This window comes from Castor canadensis, chromosome 7 (assembly GCF_047511655.1).
Source record: "Castor canadensis chromosome 7, mCasCan1.hap1v2, whole genome shotgun sequence".
Taxonomy (NCBI): Eukaryota; Metazoa; Chordata; class Mammalia; order Rodentia; family Castoridae; genus Castor; species Castor canadensis.
Window position 1 is genome coordinate 61615125 of NC_133392.1, and position 19015 is coordinate 61634139.

Here is a 19015-nt window from a genome sequence, read left to right on the forward strand (position 1 = left end):
GGGTGAGCTCTTCTCTTGGCCCCTCTAAACTGGGATCCAGAGGTACTAGGATTCCAGAGCACCTCCTGCACTTAACCACTAAGACACATGAGGACATCTGTGTCCCGTCTGGCCATGTTTTCTCCCTTTGGTTGTTTTCTGTGTGATGGTGCAGTGGTTTTTTGCCCTGGGTTTGTGTCTTTGCATGTACAGTTGTGTGCTGGGCTGTGTGTGTACTAATGATCCTGTGCGTGTCTGTTCTCTGTGTCCCCCCTCCAGCACATCTGACGGCTCATGGGTATGGGGCTACGTGGACATGGTGTTGATTTCTCTGTAGGGCCTGCACTTGGTTCAGGATTCTCTCTCTGCCATGGGGGTGTGTGTGTGTGTGTGTGTGTGTGTGTGTGTGTGCATTGCTGTGCTCTGCGTGCATAACAGTGTGTGTGCTGTGCTCTTGCAGTGGATGGAGCATGGACAGAGTGGAGCAAGTGGTCAGCCTGCAGCACTGAGTGTGCCCACTGGCGCAGTCGTGAGTGCATGGCTCCTCCACCTCAGAACGGAGGCCGTGACTGCAGTGGGACACTACTTGACTCCAAGAACTGCACTGATGGGCTGTGCATGCAGAGTGAGTCATCAAGCATACAGGGCCCTGGAGGCATTGGGGGAGCTCTGGAGCCAAGTGAGGGACCCTGCCACCCCAGCCCAGCCTGCAGTGGAAAGCAGCCCACAGGGCCTCTGCCCAGCCCCCACATTTGTCATCTCATCTGCACCATGTCCCCATCACCTCTTTGCCACCCTTTCCCTGTCATCTGTGTCATTGTCTTTCCCTTTATTTCCCTTAACAGATAAGAGAACTCTAAGCGATCCTAAAAGCCACCGTAAGTCCCATTTCATAGCTGCCCTCTTTCCTCTGGTTATCCCTGGTTCTCCTTGTCTGGCTTTGCCTGGTGTGGGGTGCAGGGCAGGGAGAGAGGATGTTCTTCCATACTAGCCCTCCATGGGAGCCCCCTGTACCCTACGCCGCATGTGTCCACACTCTTCATCACAGAAGGCAGGCAGAGCCTTGGCTGACAGCAAAAAGCTAAGACACCCCCTAACTTGTTATAGGAAGGGAAACTGAGGCTCAGAGAGAAGGGACTTGCCTAAGGAACAAGCTAGAAAGTAGCAGAGCCAGGATTTGAACCCAAATATTTTGTGGTCAAAGCTGATACTCTTAACCATGTGCCTTTGGACTTCCTCTCTGGGATGGAGAGGGAGCAGTGCCATGACTGTCTACCCCAAGACCCTGCACTGGACCCCAGAAGCTGGGCCATTCCTCCCAACTCATCTGTGATGCCCCTGCCCTATGGCAGCTCCTGAGGGGCCGCACTGGTGCTGCAATAATACAGAACTATAAAGCCTCTTCAGCAGATTGGCCTGTGGCAATTAAAGCACAACTTCCAAATAATTCTAGAATCATAAAATCAGCAGTGAGGCCCTCAGCCCAGCTCGCTGGGGGCCTGGCTGGTGGCTGATTAGAGAACGTAAATCACCAGGCAAGGGGTCCCCAGGACCACCTCTTTGCTAGGCCAAGAGCCTCCAGAGATGTGGGAGCTCAGCCCTGAGGGGGCTTCTCTGGCAGCTCCCTAGACGCCAGGGTCCTCCGGGGAGCCCAAGCATGAGGGTTACTGAGGGCAGATTGGGGAAAGACCAGTGTCAGAAGCAAGCAGATATCCAGGGCAGAAAGCCATGGCAGTCCATACTGTGAGACTCAGGCTGACCTCAAGGACATGGCAGACTCTAGGCAGAGAAAACAGGCCTACCTCTCCAAGAGCTCTCCAGGGCAGGAGAGAGTGCTCCTGGAATCCCCAAAAGAAGCAAGAGGGAAGAGCAGCCATCTTGGTGGCCGCCATCTTGGCTCTGCCTGAGCTGGCCAGTGTGATAGCCACATGTGGCTATTTAAACTCATTTAGCTTAATTAAAACTAAGTCATTTAAAAAATTAAGTTGTTCAGTTGCATCAGCCATACTTCAGTTGTTCAGTAGCCACATGGAGCTAGTGGCTGCAGGCTGCATACAGGGACAGCAGACAAGATATTCTCGTCATCAGAGGAAGTTCTGTTGTCCTTGACATCTTCCTGCCTGGCCATAGGAAATTATTCCCAACTGTAGCCTCCTGCTGGGGGAGGGAGAGATAATCATGGGTGGCTGCCCTCCAGCTCCATCCTTCTGCCCACCTGCTCACTGCCTTTTCACCCATTGCTTTGCTTCTCACCCCACTTCTCCCTGCCTCCTCTACCTCCATCCGACCCTTAGCACCCTCAGCACGGAATGGGAAAGAGCTCAGAATGGCTACTTATAAGGATTTTCAGGAGCCAGGACCTTTGGTCCTATGGAAATTGCTGCAGGCTTTCTCTAGTTGAAATCTCAGCTCCAATAGGATGCATCATGTGATGCCATGTCTCAGCAGTAAATGTTGAATTAGCTCACAGAACAGAGGAGGGCAGGGGTCTTGACATCATTTTACTAATGAAGAGACTGACTTAGAAAGGTCCAGGGTTTGCCTGAGGCCACCAACCTGTCATGGCAGAGCTTAGACTAGAACTCAGCACAGTACCCGTCTGCCCCAGGCCTTACCCCTCCCCAGGGATCCTGGGGCCTGGGTGTCTGCCCTGCCCAACACATAGCCCTCCTGTTCCTGCAGTCCTGGAGTCCTCAGGAGATGTGGCACTGTATGCAGGCCTCGTAGTGGCTATCTTCGTGGTTGTGGCAGTCCTCATGGCAGTGGGAGTGGTAGTATACCGCCGAAACTGCCGTGACTTTGACACTGACATCACTGACTCCTCTGCGGCCCTCACTGGCGGCTTCCACCCTGTCAACTTCAAGACCACAAGGCCCAGTAAGAACACAAGGATACCTGGGATGCGGGAATGGTTGGGGTCCCTGGAAGGGCACAGCAGCCAAAACCGGAGCTCCTGACTCCCTCCTGAGTTTTTTGCAGTTTTCCCGAAGCTGCAGTTGAGCCTTTTGCAGCTGGCCATTGGGGTAGAACAGGAGGAGCCACACCAGCAGAGTGGGGCTGGGCTAGTGCGCCAGGGGTTTTGACCATCACCCCCACCTCCGCAGATAACCCACAGCTCCTGCACCCATCAGTGCCTCCTGATCTGACAGCCAGTGCTGGCATCTACCGCGGGCCCGTGTATGCCCTGCAGGACTCAACGGACAAGATCCCCATGACCACCTCACCCCTGCTGGACCCCCTGCCCAGCCTAAAGATCAAGGTCTACAGCTCCGGCACCACCAGCTCTGTGCCTAGTCTGCCAGATGGGGCTGATCTGCTGGGGGTCCTGCCACCTGGCACATACCCTACCGATTTCCCTCGGGATGCCCACTTCTTGCATCTGCGCAGTGCCAGCCTTGGCTCCCAGCAGCTCATGGGCCTGCCACGAGACCCAGGCAGCAGCATCAGTGGCACCTTTGGCTGCCTAGGCGGGAGACTGAGTATCCCTGGCACAGGTAGGACCCTGGTCTTTGTGCCCATCCACCTGTCCTCAGAAGTCTGACCAAGACTGGGGTCAGACCTGTAGGTGCCTCCTTAGGGCAGGGAACCCTGGGCCGGCCACTCAGGAAGCATCTGTTTTGCTGTCTGCTAAGTGGTGGAGAATAGCTCTACATCATCCAACAATCGTGCAGAACAATCCCATTTCTAGTGACAGGGAGGGCAGGAATGCCCATATCAGGCTGCAAAATTAACAGCGGTTGGCAACTCCCCAGAATCTTGTCCTGAGCCAGGCATGTTGCTGACACTGGGACCTCTGACCCCCTAGCAATGTCAGGGGCCCTGTGTTCCTGTGACAGGCCAGCTGTGGTCAGTAGCCTGGGCTCTGTTTGCAATCAGTCCCCAGACCCTCTCTGCCACCCCCTTTCTCTCTTCAGGGGTCAGCCTGCTGGTACCCAATGGAGCCATCCCCCAGGGCAAGTTCTACGAGATGTACCTGCTTATCAACAAGGCAGAAAACACCCTGTGAGTAGAGACCTCAGTCCTCTCCTAAGCTGTCCCCCTCATCCTCTCCCTGCTACTTGCCCACACCAGGCAAAAAAGGTCACCATCTCCTCTTCTAATCCCATTGCCCTCCAAAGACAGCATTACTCTTACTGTGGCCACACTTAAAATGTGCAAAACCAAAACCCTGAGTCATAAAATCAAACAGCAGCTGACACACTGGCTACAGTAGGACTAAGAGTTGAATCCTTACTATGTAAAAAGATTTTATAACTAATATGAAAACAGAACAAAGTTTATGAGAAAATGGTTAAAGAAAACTGTGAGATTGGGAAGGGTTTTTTGTGCTAAAGGAATTTACAAGGATTTTTTTTTTCTTCACATGGTAATACCTTCATGTGTTCAAATACAGGCACATGGCCCTCTGTGGCACACTGGCAGGAATGTAGATTGGTGCCAGCCCTCTGGAGGGTGATTTCACAACATTTATTAAGAATGTTTAAAAGCACAGAACCTTTGAAAGTATGCACAAAGATTTGGCTTGTGAGAAAGTCACAGTGTAAAAGCAAAGATCTGGAGCCAACTTCAAGGTTTATGTCATTTTCTCCGTTCCCTCCACCCCTGTGTTGCCTGTGAGCCTGGCACCCTGAGTGGTAGATACCAACCCTCGTCACCAGTCAGTTTTTGGATTTGGGGGCTCCCTAACTGTCTCTCTCTGTCCTGCCCCCAGTCCACTTTCGGAAGGGACCCAGACAGTATTGAGCCCCTCGGTAACCTGCGGACCCACAGGCCTCCTGCTGTGCCGCCCTGTCATCCTCACTGTGCCCCACTGTGCTGAAGTCCGTGCTGGTGACTGGATCTTCCAACTCAAGACCCAGGCCCATCAGGGCCACTGGGAGGTGAGGAGCCCAGGCTTGGGACCAGCCAGCTCTTCAAACCTGCCCCAACCCAGATGACAATGTCCATTCATTCCACCCCTGATCTCTCCCTGCAGGAGGTAGTGACCCTGGATGAGGAGACACTCAATACCCCCTGCTACTGCCAGCTAGAGGCCAGGGCCTGCCACATCCTACTGGACCAGCTGGGCACCTATGTGTTCACGGGCGAGTCCTACTCCCGCTCAGCAATCAAGCGCCTCCAGCTGGCCATCTTTGCCCCAGCCCTCTGCACCTCCCTGGAGTACAGCCTCAGGGTCTACTGCCTGGAAGACACGCCTATAGCGCTAAAGGTAGAGCCAACCAGGGGGCACACAACCCTGGGGCGCTGCAGGTGCATCACTGCAGCTGGTCAGCTGCGTGGTTCTCCAGCAAGGTCTCTTCCAGGCTCCCCTCCACCTGCTTTCATCACTCAAGCATTCTTCAAACATCCAAATGGCTCTGGACCCTCAGGACAGGGATGAAAGCCACATCCTGTCTCACCAGGCTCTGGGGTAGAGGTGGCAGACAGACAGGGAAATTTCTTGAGTACACTGATGGAATCTGAGAAGGCAGACCTTAGACCTAAGCCTCAGATAGCAAGCTGGCACTCTGCACAGAGGGGGAAGGGCTTTCAGCCAGGCAGAGCAGCTTCTGTCAAGGCAGGTGTGTGGTCAGTGTGAATGACCTGTATAGGGGATTTGTGAGGTTGGGAGGGCTCACCTTTCAGTAGCCTCAGGGGCCATACCAAGGGATTGGAAGCTGTCCGGTGACAAGAGGGCTAGACCTAGAACATGCTGTAATTATTTTTTATCTTATTTCTGTGGGTTTTTTGAGACAGGGTCTAGAACTAAAGGACCTAGAACTTGCAACCCTCCTGTCTCAGGTATGCACCACCACACCCAGCACGGAAGGTGCTCTTTAGGATGCCCTCTGGCTACACTGCAGGGGTGGACAGAGGAGAATCAGAGATGCTAGTTAGGAAGCTGGGGCCTGCCCTGGGCTCTAGGCAGTGGCAGTGACCAGGAGAGGGGGCCTGGACTCTGTTTAGTCAGAATGAACAGGGGATGATAAGATGGACTGGGAAGGAGAGGAGTGGGGGCTGAGAGCCAGGTTCCTAGTGGATGCAAAAGAATGGGCAGTGGTGCCCTAAGTGAACAAGGGGCCATACCAGGTGAGGAACTCTTAGTGCAGAGTGAGGGAGGGGATGAACCTGGATCTAGTGCTCCAGCCTGGCAATGGCAGATGCAGAGCCCTGTGTAAGCACACCCGTTCCACACCAGCCTCAAAGCCTCTGTCCCTCCCTTTTCTTAGCTTCACCCTGGTCCCAGGACCTCAGTCCCATCCTAACATAGCACTGGAAGAGAACAAACAGTTAATCCCTCCACCTCCCACCCCTGTGCCTTCTCCCAGCCCTGGGCTGTACCTCCCAGCTCTGTTGTCTCCCGGTCTCTTGTGGCTAGTCTCAGACTCCATGCTGCAGCCTGATGCAACACAGGTGAAAAGGCCCCGTGGGAGAGTGAGTGTCTCCTGCAGGGATTGAGCTAGCCTGGAATTCCAGGAGGCCCGAGAGGGTGTGAAGCAGTAGGAAATGCTCTTGCATGTGGCTCTGGTATGAGGCAATGGGGAATGTCCACCTTGCCCAGAGAGTGGTGAGGAGATCAAGCGGAAATGGCCACATTCTAGCCTCATGGCATTCTTTGTTTTATCCATCCCCCATCTATTTATCCATCCATCTCTCTTTCTGTTCTTCTGTCCATATTCTCATTCAGTCAACAGCCACATGTCTTTCTATTCACCACCCATCCAATCCAGTTATCTTTCCTTCCAGATATCCTTCTACTCACACACCCCTCCATTTACATATCCATCTATAAATCTCTTTCTGTCCATCCATCCAATTACCCATTCATCCATCCATCCATTAGTTCATCTATAAATATATTTACGCACTCATCTACTATGTATTCATTCATCCTTTTTTGTCCATCCATTCATCTAAAGCATCTTCTAAATGAGTCAGATGGGTTCCATACTCTGCTAAGATGAGCCAGGTGTGACGGGCTCCCCCTCCCCACTACTCCACCCACAGGAGGTGCTGGAGCTGGAGCGGACTCTGGGTGGCTATCTGGTGGAGGAGCCCAAGCCCCTGCTGTTCAAGGACAGTTATCACAACCTGCGACTCTCCCTTCATGACATCCCCCATGCCCACTGGAGAAGCAAGTTGCTGGCCAAGTACCAGGTGAGGCTGGGCCTGGGGAAAGGTACATTTTAGGGTGCAGCCCAGGGAGGACTGGCCCCCCCCACCAGGCCCTGACCAAGCTCCATGCTCCCAGACAGTGTGTGACACACCATCCACACACATACCTTCAGTGCCTTCCCCCCACACCTCTTTTCTAAACTCCCTGCTAGAACCAAGGGCCTGATGAGACCCAACTGGCCAGCTTAAGGGCCCTCGGCCAGCTCTTCTCCCTCTGCCCATCTGGGGAGAGACCCCTGAACTGCTTCCAAAGGCCCCAACCCTCCCTGAGGCTAGCCCTCCACCCATTGCACCATTCTCCAGAAGGGCAGGCAACTGGCCTCGCCTGCAGCACTGACCACTGCCTCCCGTAGGAGATCCCATTCTATCACATTTGGAGTGGCAGCCAGAAGGCCCTGCACTGCACTTTCACCCTGGAGAGGCACAGCCTGGCTTCCACAGAGTTCTCCTGCAAGATCTGCGTGCGACAGGTGGAAGGGGAAGGCCAAATATTCCAGCTGCACACCACTCTCGCTGAGGTGAGGGCCAGGTGACACCCCTGTGGTGTTGCAACACATAGACCCCATGTTCCCTGCTCATCTGGGTGGAAATGCCATCTCCCATAAAGGCTTCCGCCCTTCGCCTTCTGAGTCCCAGCATGACTTTGGTCATTTTTGACTAACAACTGTCATTTACTGAGCACTGTTCATGTGTGTAGCATGTCCTCACAAGTCATCACATCCACCAGGGAAACGGTTGTGATTGTTCCTAGCTGGCGGATGAAAAAGAAGCTTTAGGGAGGTCAAGTATCAGGCAAAACTGGATTCGAACCAAGGTCAATGGCAGGACTGAGCTATAAATCCAGACTGAGGTGTAGAACCCCAGGCCACCCAGGGTGATGATGCTAGGTCCTCCTTCCAGTACAGGATGAAAATCACTGAATATAGATCCGGAGCCAGCTCTGCCACCCACATAGCATGTGACCCTGGTTAAGTCACTTCCTCTGTGTCAGTATTGCTGGGGGAGAGGGAGAAGAGAGGGGAGAGACATGCCCCTGGAGCCTTTGCCCTTGGGACCTGAACTGCTGGAGACTACCCAGAAGAGGTGGAGGGCTCAAGCTTCCTTGAGCTTGTGAACCCAAGATGGGGAGGCTGCAGGGACACATGCGCCTCTCACTATTCCCCTGCCCTTCCAGACACCTGCTGGCTCCCTGGACGCCCTCTGCTCTGCCCCTGGCAGTGCTGTCACCACCCAGCTGGGACCCTATGCCTTCAAGATACCACTCTCCATTCGCCAGAAGATCTGCAACAGCCTCGATGCCCCCAACTCACGAGGCAATGACTGGCGGCTATTGGCACAGAAGCTGTCCATGGACCGGTAAGTGTTCCAACCACCACCACCCAGGCCCCTTGTTCCTCAAGGACTGTCAGGCAGGTATCCTGACAGTCCAGGCCAGCTTCCAGCTTGGCTGCCCATGGGCCATTATTCCCAGCAGATCAGGAGCTGGGTTTGGATGTGCTAAGTCTGAGAACCCTCCTCCTTTGCGGAGCAATGTGCTCAGATCACTGACCTGTAAGAGACCTGCACACCCTCCAAGCCTGGCTCTGCTCCCGTGTGTGGGAAAACGGCTTGCCTGCCACGTCATGGGAAGGCCCAACAATCAGACGGGGCCCTGACACCAACCAAGTGTGGTCACAATCGACCCCCAGTGCCCAGGTGGAGCAAGGGATCCTGAAATGCCTGCTGAATGACAGAGTGTACAGAGCATCGAAATTCTTGGAAAACATACACTATATCCATCAGTGACAAGAAGTAGTGTACGTAATTGAAAGTATGTTTAATCCACCTGCCTTGAGCAGATGCTATGAATAAGACATCTTACTAGAGATGCATGAGACTGACAAAAATGGCTAAGGCTCTTACGAAGAACTGCCCTGAGCTCAGGAGGCAAGATCAGGCAGGGAAGAAAGATAACAGGGCAAGTGTGGCATGCTGGGCTCAGACAGCCCCTCCTGGTGCCAAGGTCTTTCAATGATGATGATGATGAAGATGAGGGACGGTTCTAAAGCCTGGCTTGACATGACCTTGTGTGTTGTCTACAGTGTAGGACGGTGTGTTAATCAGGCTCTTCATTGCTGTGACAAACAGCTTAAGGGAGGATTTATTTTGGCTCACAGTTTCAGAGGCTTCTGTCTGTGGTCGGCTGGTTCCACTGCTGTGGGCCTGAGGTGAGGCTGAATGTCATAGCAGAGAACATGAGGTAGAATAAGCAGCTCACCTGTGGTAGACAGGAAGCTGAGAGATGCAGACAGGAAGGGACCAGGGCAAGGCAGCCTCCCTAGTGATCCACTTCCTCCAACCAGACCTCACCTTCCACAGTTCCACCACCTCCAGATGGTCTATTCAGACTTTGAATACATCAGTGTTTGAATTCATTGATAAAGGCAGGAGTCCTCATAACCCAATCACTTCCCCAGTACTCCACCCCTGAACACGGCTTCAATACGTGAGGCTTTTGGGGGGAGACTTCATATCCAAACCATACAGGAAGTAATTGACATCATTCCCATTTTGGGGAAAGGACTGAGGCTCAGAGAGGTGTGCCTGCTTGCCTGGGGCCACACAGCCTGCAAGAAGAGGAGCTGGGATTCAGACCTAGGACTGCAGAATGCTGGAGTCCAGCCTTCCCACTTCCCACTGCTCTCTGGGAGATACTCCTGGGAGGTACTGAGTGCACTAGCAAGAGTGCCAATGCCCCCTTCTTCCCTCCCCCAGGTACCTGAATTACTTTGCCACCAAAGCAAGCCCTACAGGTGTGATCCTGGACCTCTGGGAAGCTCTGCAGCAGGATGACGGGGACCTCAACAGCCTGGCCTGTGCCTTGGAGGAGATGGGCAAAAGTGAGATGCTGGTAGCCATGGCCACTGACGGAGACTGCTGAACCTGGGTCTGGCAGGGGCAGGGACAGGCGGGAGGCAGTGCAGGGAGGCCCAGGCAGCCTCCCATGGGAGCTATGTGGCCTCTGCTGCCCCCTAGCTTACAGTTGCCTCTCTCCTCCTCCTCTTCCCTGCCCAACCCTCAGACCACAACCAGCCTTAGAAAACCCACACGCTCTGTGCTGAGAGGCCAGGTGTCCCTCCACCCCTTGCTGTCTCCTAGCTCTCAGTCGAGGAGAGGCTGGGGCCTCTGGCCAGACTGGAACCAAGAGGTGGCCTCTCTCCACACCACCCTCTCCCGTGGGTTTCAGTTTTGTGCTGACTTCTTCCTCAGCTGTGACTCCCCGCCCCTCACCCCCTCAGCTTTTACATCCCTTCCCTCTTTGAAGAGTCATGAACAATTCAAACTGCTTTCTCCCATCCACAAGCAAAAAGAATCAGGAAGGAAAGAAAGAGCCTCCAACACTAGTGAGGCTCAGAGAAGACACCAAAACCACAAGGGAAAAGAAAAACCCAGTTTCTTAGGAAACGCAAACGATTTATTATCCAGATATTTGGATGAGTCCTTTTTAAGAAAAAAAAAAAGAAAACAAAACAAAAAACAAACAAAAAAATAGAACACTTTTTTCTTGTGAGAGTGGACATGATATAATGCTTCTGGCAGGGGTGTGTGTGTGTACATGTGTGTGCAAGTGTGTGTGTATGCCCGTGTGTTGGGGGAGAGAGACTGAACAGGGAATTCTTTGCTGCTAATGAATCTTGGACTAAATTCTATCAGGGCCCCAGTTTCCTGGCTGTGCAGGGAGCATGTCAGAAAGGGTTTTAAACCCAGTACCCAAGTTTCCTTCTCAAATCTTAAGCAGAGTCTGAATCCATAAAGCAAAGGAATGGAGGACTGGAGCCTTACAGGACTCCCTCCCCTCCCACAGCCCCAGGCAGATGCCCTCAGGCTCCTCTGGCTTCTTGGAGTCCGTATTAAAAGGTCCTGAGTTGGGGATGGGAAGGAGGAGGCAGGGCAACTGTGAGCCGGGTAGAATGTTCTGGTCTGCTCTCAATCTGGTGGCTTTTAGATAGGGGCTGGGGCCCAGGAGTGGGCTCATGGAGAGATCCTAGAGGATCTCTGGAAACTAAATAGCTTTATCTCCATGCTGGGCCCAGCTAGGCACCGCCTATCCCCACCCTAACCCAGCAGCCTTGAGACCAGGTGAGACCCCTGACACCCAGGAGTCCAGAGTCTGATCTTCCGCACCTCCATTTCTCCTGTGCAGCAGAAGGAATGATCCAAGGACATGTGTGGCTGCAGGAGCACAAGCTTCCCACCTTGGGGACAGCTGCAGAACACATCAGCAGTCACCCCCTGGGGTGTGAGCACTGAAAAGTGGAGCTGGAGGTGGGGGCTGTGTTCCCACCTTTTTACTTTTGAATTCCGGGCCTAATGCTTGCTAGGCAGGCACTCTACCACTTGAGACATTCCACCAGTCCTGGACTCTCCTTTCTTAGTGGGCAGGTTGCCAGTGTGGAGGGGCTGCACCCACCACCACCCCAGCCTGTTAGAGAACGTTCCACCAAGGCCTAAGTGGGAGGGATGGTGATGGCTGGGACCAGGTTCTCACTGCCGACAGAGGCCTCTTCAAAGGCCACTCCTTAGCACCCAAGGCAAGGCAAGTGCCAGCTGCCCCCCATGCTTTGGGCACTGACACCACCATTTGCCTCAACAGGCTCCTGAGCTGCCCCTGGGACCAGCCTGGGCATGTACTGGTCTTTGAAAATCTGGTTTCCTGAGTGGGGAGAAATTTTCAGAGCTGTAGACCCAGCCACCATTCCCTGCTGTAGCATCGGTGATTCAAAGGGCTTCTCACCAGCCAGCAATTCCCTGGGGTGGAGTTGGCCAGAGGTAGATGAAGCAAGACCCAGGCCCTTGCCCTGGGTGTCTGTGTGGACGCTGCCTCTCACAGGCACTGAACCTTCCCCACCAAAGCCTCCTGTGCCCTGTGGGCTTGGCCCCTCTGGGCACTGTCAGCACAAGCACAGGAGAGGGCCTCTGCCAGTGGCTTTGGGACAGCCTTGCCAGGTTGGAGCAGACCTGTGCTGTGGCAGGATTTGCTGGTGCCTCTCCATCACAGGTTCTAAAATGCACTCCTGCAGCCTGAGATCCAGAGAACAGGAACTGAGTTTCAGTTCCACTGTGACACTGCTCTATGACCTCAGGCATATCACTGCCTTCTAGGCCTTTTTTTTATGCCTGGAGAGCTTCAGGTCAGAGGCCTTCTGGGTTCTGATGCCCTTTTGGGGCTTAGCAAAGGAGCTGTGGTGGGAGAAGCTGACTGTGGTCTGTTATACTGTCTTCCCCTGCCTACCCTCAGAAGCGTTCTTGCGATCCCCAGGGCAGGCGCTCTTGGTGGGTGAGGCCCAGCCAGCCATTTCCAATATGGCTTCCAGAAATTGTGTCCCAGGGCCTGTAGTACAGATCCAACTGATTGGAGGGTTCAAGAGCACCCAGCTTGAATAAGAAGAGCATTTGCCAACTCCATCACTCACTGAGGCAGCAGGGGCCATGCTGCCTGCTGGGGTATGGCGGAGAGTCTCCCCCTCACTGCTGGGGTGTGGGGGAGATTTTCCCTCCCTCCCTCCTAGGAAGCAGATCAGAGAAGCCATTCCTGACCAGCAACAGTGTAGGTGCTGTCAAGCCTTGCAGGGCCACACATGGTGTTTTGTCTCTCTTCACGGAGTATGCGTGCATGCGAGCGTGTGTGCATCTGTGCTTTTTTCCACGGGCACATCAGGGTGCCCCTCAAGGATCATGCGTACCTGTCCCCACTTGCGTGTGGGGGTGTAGCCTTGTCTGCACCCAGGTTTGTGCATCTGGAGGAGGCACACCTGTTCTCTGCCCTCTCTGAGTCTACAGGGTCAGTCAGTGTATCTCCTATGTGCCTCTCCTGCCTTCTCTTGGTGCCCAGGCTTCAGAGCTCTGGTTTCAGGCCAGGGGCCTCCCAAGGGTGTGGGGAACCTCTTCATCCCTACACCATCCAGGGCCCTCTGGTTCCCTTCCCCCAGCTCCCAGGCAGCTGAGCCAGGCCCCTCCACAGGCCCTGTGGGGGCAGGTGCCCAGGATCTCGGAGGGGCAGCTCTCCTGGGGGCGAAGGGCTGGACCCCTGCCCAGGCCACGCACATGGTTTTGCATCCAGGGGGTGCAGAACTCCAGGGATGGCCCCGAACCCCACCTCTGTTCATTCTGTAAACTACAACCTGTAAATAACATTTAGCATTCCTATTGTAACAAGATTAATTTTTATGAAATAAATTATATTTCCTAGTCTAATAAAAAAAATCCAGGTTGTAGCCTGCTGTCTTCTTGGTAATTGGCAATAACTGTCCCACCCTTCCCAAAACTCCCTGGGACCAGGTGTCACTGTCAACTCTCTGAGCACAACAGCCTCATTTCACAGAAGGGGAAACCAGCCCAGAGAGAATGCACTTCCCTGTAGTCACGCAGCAAGTCCCTGCTCACCAGCTGGGACTCTCAGTGCAGGAGCATGCATAGAATCTGCTCAGAAGTCAGTTACTGAGGTCTGTCACAGGTGGGAGGGTGACAGGAAGGCCCCAGCATCCCTGCCTGCCCCCCAGTGCAGATGGGGGTGTCCCACTGGGGCTGAGGCTGGGAGGTCGGTTCAGAACACTCACCTGGGACAGGACAATGTTGTCAGGCAAAGGAGGATGATAAGCACCTTAGGATCAGGTGACTTTGAGCCAGGGTGGCGATGCATGGTTGGGCAGGTTACACACTGGACAATGAAACCCCACCTAGGGGGGAAGGTGGTCCCACTCCCACACAAATGGTAGACTTGCTTATTCGCTTTGAGATGTGTCCTGCAGGTGGCGGTGAAGGGTATTGTTCCGATCAATATTGGTATTGACTTTCCCACAGACGGAAGTAGCTGGGAGTGAAAAGTGCTGAGTGGCTTGCAGTGGCCCATTTAATCTCATCCCCCGCTCTATGGACCTCAGGTCCCCATATCCACCAGCGTGTTACAGGTTCTGGGAAGCCGGTCTCATTAACCCAGGGTGTAGAGCTCATTTAACCTGTGGTTCTGGTGGCCCTGCCAGCTCTTACATCCTGGGACCTGTGGCTCTGGGGCTGGTGCCAGCTGTCACCCAGCCATCTCTCTGGGCCTGGGGAGCACCTGTGGGCTTGGTGTGAGACAAGGGAAAGTCCCTGTGCTCTCAGAGCATCTGGTAGGGAGGCAGGCAGGGCACCCAGCACATAGACACATAGCACACTGCTCTGCCACCTGGAGACCAGCAGACCTGGAGCTGTGGCATTCAGGAGGCCTTCTAGCAAGAGGAGGATGGGGTGAGGGTTCATGGGGGAGAAGGAGGGGGGTGGGGTGGGTGAGTGCAGTGGCCTGGGGGAGGATGGACCATCACGTATGGGACAGTCATTTCAAACAGATGGCCCCTCAGCAGGCACATTGTCTGGGGTCCCTGAGGACCACCCATTCAAACACCCTTGCACTCTACCTGCCACCGAGGCAAGCTGCCCTTCCTTTTCCCCTTGACTTCCTTGGAAACTCACCTGGAAACAATGGGAAGCAGGTGGGATGCAAAGAATTCTGATGTGGAAGTAGAGGACCTGGGTTCTAGTCCTGATGCTATGAGAGTCCTTGCCCCTCCCTGAGCCTCAGTTTCCCCATCTGTGAAATGTGGAACTGACACTCGTGGGCTGGTGTAGTTTGGTAATTAGGGAATCCTAGCACCAGGCAGGTCCAGGTGAAGGGAAACCAAAAGAAGGCGTCGAAGGGGCTGCTTCCAACCTGGGACAGGGTGGCCACACAGTGAGGTATCTGAGGCAGTCAGTGAGGGGACAGTCTGGCCTGTGTGCCCGCCCAATTGGCCAGTCGCACGGCTAGCAAACGAGCAGCCACCTTTGCCCCTAAAGGACAGCTGGATCTCCCCTCCTCCACTAGGGACCCTAAGAAGAGCAGATGTACCCCCAATTCCATTGGTGGCTCCAGTTCAGATGGGGGAAGCCCTCATCCTGTTCTGCATTGTTTTGTTTTGTTTTGTTTTTGCAGTGCTGAGAATAGAACCCAGGACCTCATCCATGCTAGCCAAGCTCTTTATCACTGAGCTACATCCCCAGTCCCCAAAATTTCTACCCATTTTGATTGCAAATACAACACATGCCTATAGTTTAAAAAATTGAGAGCCAGGCGCTGGTGGTTCACACCAGCTACTCTGGTATAGATCAGGCATAGATCAGGAGGATCCAGGTTCAAAGCCAGCCTGGGCAAATAGTTCACTGAGACTCTATCTGGAAAAAAACCATCACAAAAAAGGACTGGTGGAGTGGCTTAAGGAGTAGGCCCTGAGTTCAAGCCCCAGTATCACAAAAAAAAAAAAAAAGAAAAAATTGAGAAAGTGGCAAGGAGCAGGTAGAGAGTAAATGCTGCTCCTTCCCTGTCCCCTCCCTCTCAGCCCCCCTCGCCACGGAGCAGTAGTTCTACTTCCCACATGGCCTTAGGAGAGTCTGCACACACACGCACTTGCACAGTAAGTTTGTAAAGACGATGAATTTGCTCCAGCCTCTCACACCATGCCCTGGGCATGGGCCCCCGGGATGCATTTCACAGACTTCTTGGCTGCCACTGAGAAGACTCAGGAACAGAAGCTAACATCACCCGTAACCCAGGTCAGCTGCAGGTCTACAGAAGGGAGTGAGGTCTGACTGACCCGGGCTTAACCCCATCCCCCATCCTCTGCTCTCCATGAGCAAGAGATGGCAAGGCCTTCCTCACAGACTTGCTATAAGAATTAAATAAGGAGTTACATGTGAATGTTAGGATGGTAATAAGTGTTGGTCCTTTTCCATTGCGTTGTTATCAGCATCAGTAGCAGTTGTAAGCCTGTCACTGGACTGTCACCCTCACCTCCCTTGTTCAGAGCTCTGTACTTCTATTTATATGACCTAAATTTACCCCATAAAATGAAGACAAGAAGTTGCCATTTGCATTTGCAGACACCTGAAATCACAAAGCACTTTCGCATATATCATATCAGTGGGGCTCACATTTTTTTCTTCTCATGTAGCCAGAAGCCAATGAGGCACAGAGCTAGAAGCCAGTCCACTCCTTACTGCCAGCCCAGTGCTGCACATAGTGGGAGCATTGCCCAGCTGCAGCCTCCGCCCAGCCTGCATTGTCCCTAAGATCGGCAGACCCTCCGACCTTCACCAAAGACCCTCAAACCGATTCCCAACTTAATTTCCAGAATCAACCCCACTACCACCACTGCTGGAGAGAGGAAGGACAGGAGGAAACCTGGCCTTTCAGATGTAAAACAGACAATTAGCACTGTGCCCAAGACCCAGAGCCCATGAAGCAGTGTGGACACAGGTGGTTCAGTTTCATGTCACCACACCCTGCTTCCGTTAACCTAGGAAGACAAACATAATCTGTGAAAATACGCATTACGCTTTTAGCACAGCAGAGGTGTACGGTAGGTAACAGGGTAAGAGATGAGGACTGGCTCAGAGAGAAGGGAGTGCAGAGAAGTTTCCTTCTCCACACTTCGCCCCCGTGCCAAAACCTGGGGGTTTCTAATGCATGAGCACCAAACTGAAGCAGTAGTGAGAGGCTGAGAGGTGAGCAGAGATCTTGACTGACTGACTGACTGACCACCACAGAGAAACTAAGATGAAGGTAAGAGCCCAGCCTGGAGGAGCTAATAAACAACCTGGGGCCCCTGAAAACTGTAGCCCAGGAAGAAAGCAAACAGGAAATGCATCAGCCCAACACACAGAACCCTACTCCAACCACAGACCTCAGCCAGAAGCTACAGTTAATTCTCCTGTGCGGAGTTTGGCACCCCTAAGTTTTCATTTATAATGTCTGGCACCCACTGGAAAATTACAGGACATGCCAACAGATGGAACCGAGTAAGAAGACGACAATAGAGTGCACATGTACAAACACCCGAGCCAGCGCCACTGGGACAGTATGAAGGCAGCCACCAGGTGGCACCTGAAGTCCACACTACTAGAACCAGGTAGGCTCTGGATCCAGTCTTGGATACTGACCTCTGTCCTGGTCCAATGTGGGGGAGGTTAGCACCAGGCACTGACCTCTGGCCTGACATAGGAATACCAATAACACAGCCACCAACGTAGAATTCAAGACCGGTGAAAAGACCCTTCGAAAGGCATGTCCAGGCCAACAAATGGAGAGTTCATTGCTAACAGACTGGCCTTGAAAAAAATAGCAATGGGACAGACATGGTTCTAGACAGAGGCAAATGTGGGGGGTCAGGGTGAAGAGCAAGGGACAGGTAGAGTGTGGGAGTGAGCAGAAATTAATGTTGACTGTGAAAAAAGAAAGGGTGACATCTTGTGAGTTTTAAAATTGTGTAGAATTAAATTACATGACAACAGTAACACACAACTTGGGGCAGGGTTCAAGTGGAATTAAAGTATGTTCAGAGCCAGGTGCTAGTGACTCATGCCTGTAATCCTAGCTACTCAGGAGGCAGAGATCAGGAGGATCGTGGTTCAAAGCCAGACTGGACAAATAGTTCTCGAGACCCTATCTCGGAAAATCCTTCACAAAACTAGGGTTGGTGGAGTGGCTTGGGGTAAAGGCCCTGAGTTCAACTCCCAGTACCACAAAAAAAAAAAAGTGAGAAACTAATAATTTTTAAAACTGATCAACAACAAAAAGACAAGAAAGGAGGAAAAAAAAAACAAGTAGTCCACTGTGCTAATAGGGAAAAAAATGGTATCAGACATCTCCATATGCCAGTAACTGCATTAAATTCAAGTGAACAAAAACTCCAAGTAAAAGGCAAGAGTAGTCAGAAAGTTTTTTGTTTTTTTTTTAAAAGAAGCATGTCTACACCACCTATAATAAATATACCTCACCCATAAGGATAGTACTCATGGTCAAATTAAATTAAAAGGACATAAAAAGGTATTCGCCAAAAAACCAAAGAAAGGCTAGTATAACTAATCTAAAATTAGAAAAACAAAGACAAAAACATGTAAATTTGTCACATTTTCAGAGTGAAGAAGGAAGATTATATGACATCATGGCAGGTTATACTTTCCAAATATGGTTGTGACAGTGTCTCCCATCTGACCTGCTCTCCAACATGACATAAAGTGTATGCCTCTCTCCCTGAGACCAGGGACCTTTGTGACTCTACCCACAGGGTACAGCAGAAGTGGCCTTGGGAGACTCCTAAGATTAGGTCACAAAAGCGCCATGTGTTACTCTCTTGTGATCGTCACATTCAGAAGTCATCCCCATAATGTGAGGAAGCCCAGGCAGTCGCAAAAAGAAGCCACTCACATAGTTGATAAATCCCAGCTGGGGTCCCAGCCACAGCCAGTGTCACCACCAGACACATGAAATGAGGAGGCTCAGGTGACTATAGTTCCATCCTTCCAGTGTTCCTGGATGGGCTGCAGACATCCCGAGCAGAGACAGCAACCCACTGCACCCTGTCCACTCTGGACACCCAGAATCTATGCATAACAAATGTTTTTTGCCACTACATTTAGGGGGCCTTTTGTTTTGAGTCATAGTGAACATAACAGAGGACCTTCCAGAGCACTGGTCATGGTCAATTTCTTTCTTTCTTTCTTTTTTTTTTTTTTTTTGCAGCACTAGGGTTTGAACTCAGGGCCTTGCACTTGCTAGGCAGGTGCTCTTACTGCTTAAGCCACTCCACCAGCCATTTTTTGTGATGGGTTTGAGATAGGGTCTCATGACCTATTTGCCCAGGCTGACTTTGAACAAGAATCTTCCTGATCTCTGCCTCCGAGTAGCTAGGATAACAGGCGTGAGTCACTGGTGCCTGGCATGGTTAATTTCTTGACCTGGGTGCTAGAGTCATGGTTGTATGTGGGGAGTGGATTATGAGAAGCCTATAAGAACTTGACATAAGCACAGTTGTGCTCAATAATCAGCAGG

The 19015-nt window shown here is 52.5% G+C and overlaps 1 protein-coding gene across 2 annotated transcripts in view; it reads left to right on the forward strand.

Annotated features, from left to right (window-relative positions):
• The window catches only part of Unc5b (unc-5 netrin receptor B), a 78124-nt gene extending 64736 nt beyond the window's left edge, over positions 1-13388 (forward strand). The window contains exons 7-17 of one of the 2 annotated variants that reach the window (XM_020162163.2): positions 440-604; positions 825-857; positions 2662-2856; positions 3084-3473; positions 3894-3981; positions 4691-4859; positions 4955-5188; positions 6967-7116; positions 7488-7652; positions 8309-8490; positions 9889-13388. In XM_020162163.2, the coding sequence (XP_020017752.2) occupies positions 440-604; positions 825-857; positions 2662-2856; positions 3084-3473; positions 3894-3981; positions 4691-4859; positions 4955-5188; positions 6967-7116; positions 7488-7652; positions 8309-8490; positions 9889-10054 (1937 nt within the window). In that variant the 3' untranslated portion in view covers positions 10055-13388. The remainder of the gene's footprint in view (positions 1-439; positions 605-824; positions 858-2661; positions 2857-3083; positions 3474-3893; positions 3982-4690; positions 4860-4954; positions 5189-6966; positions 7117-7487; positions 7653-8308; positions 8491-9888) is intronic. The other variant, XM_020162178.2, reaches the window with a different exon arrangement.
• The last annotated feature ends 5627 nt before the right edge of the window (positions 13389-19015 follow it).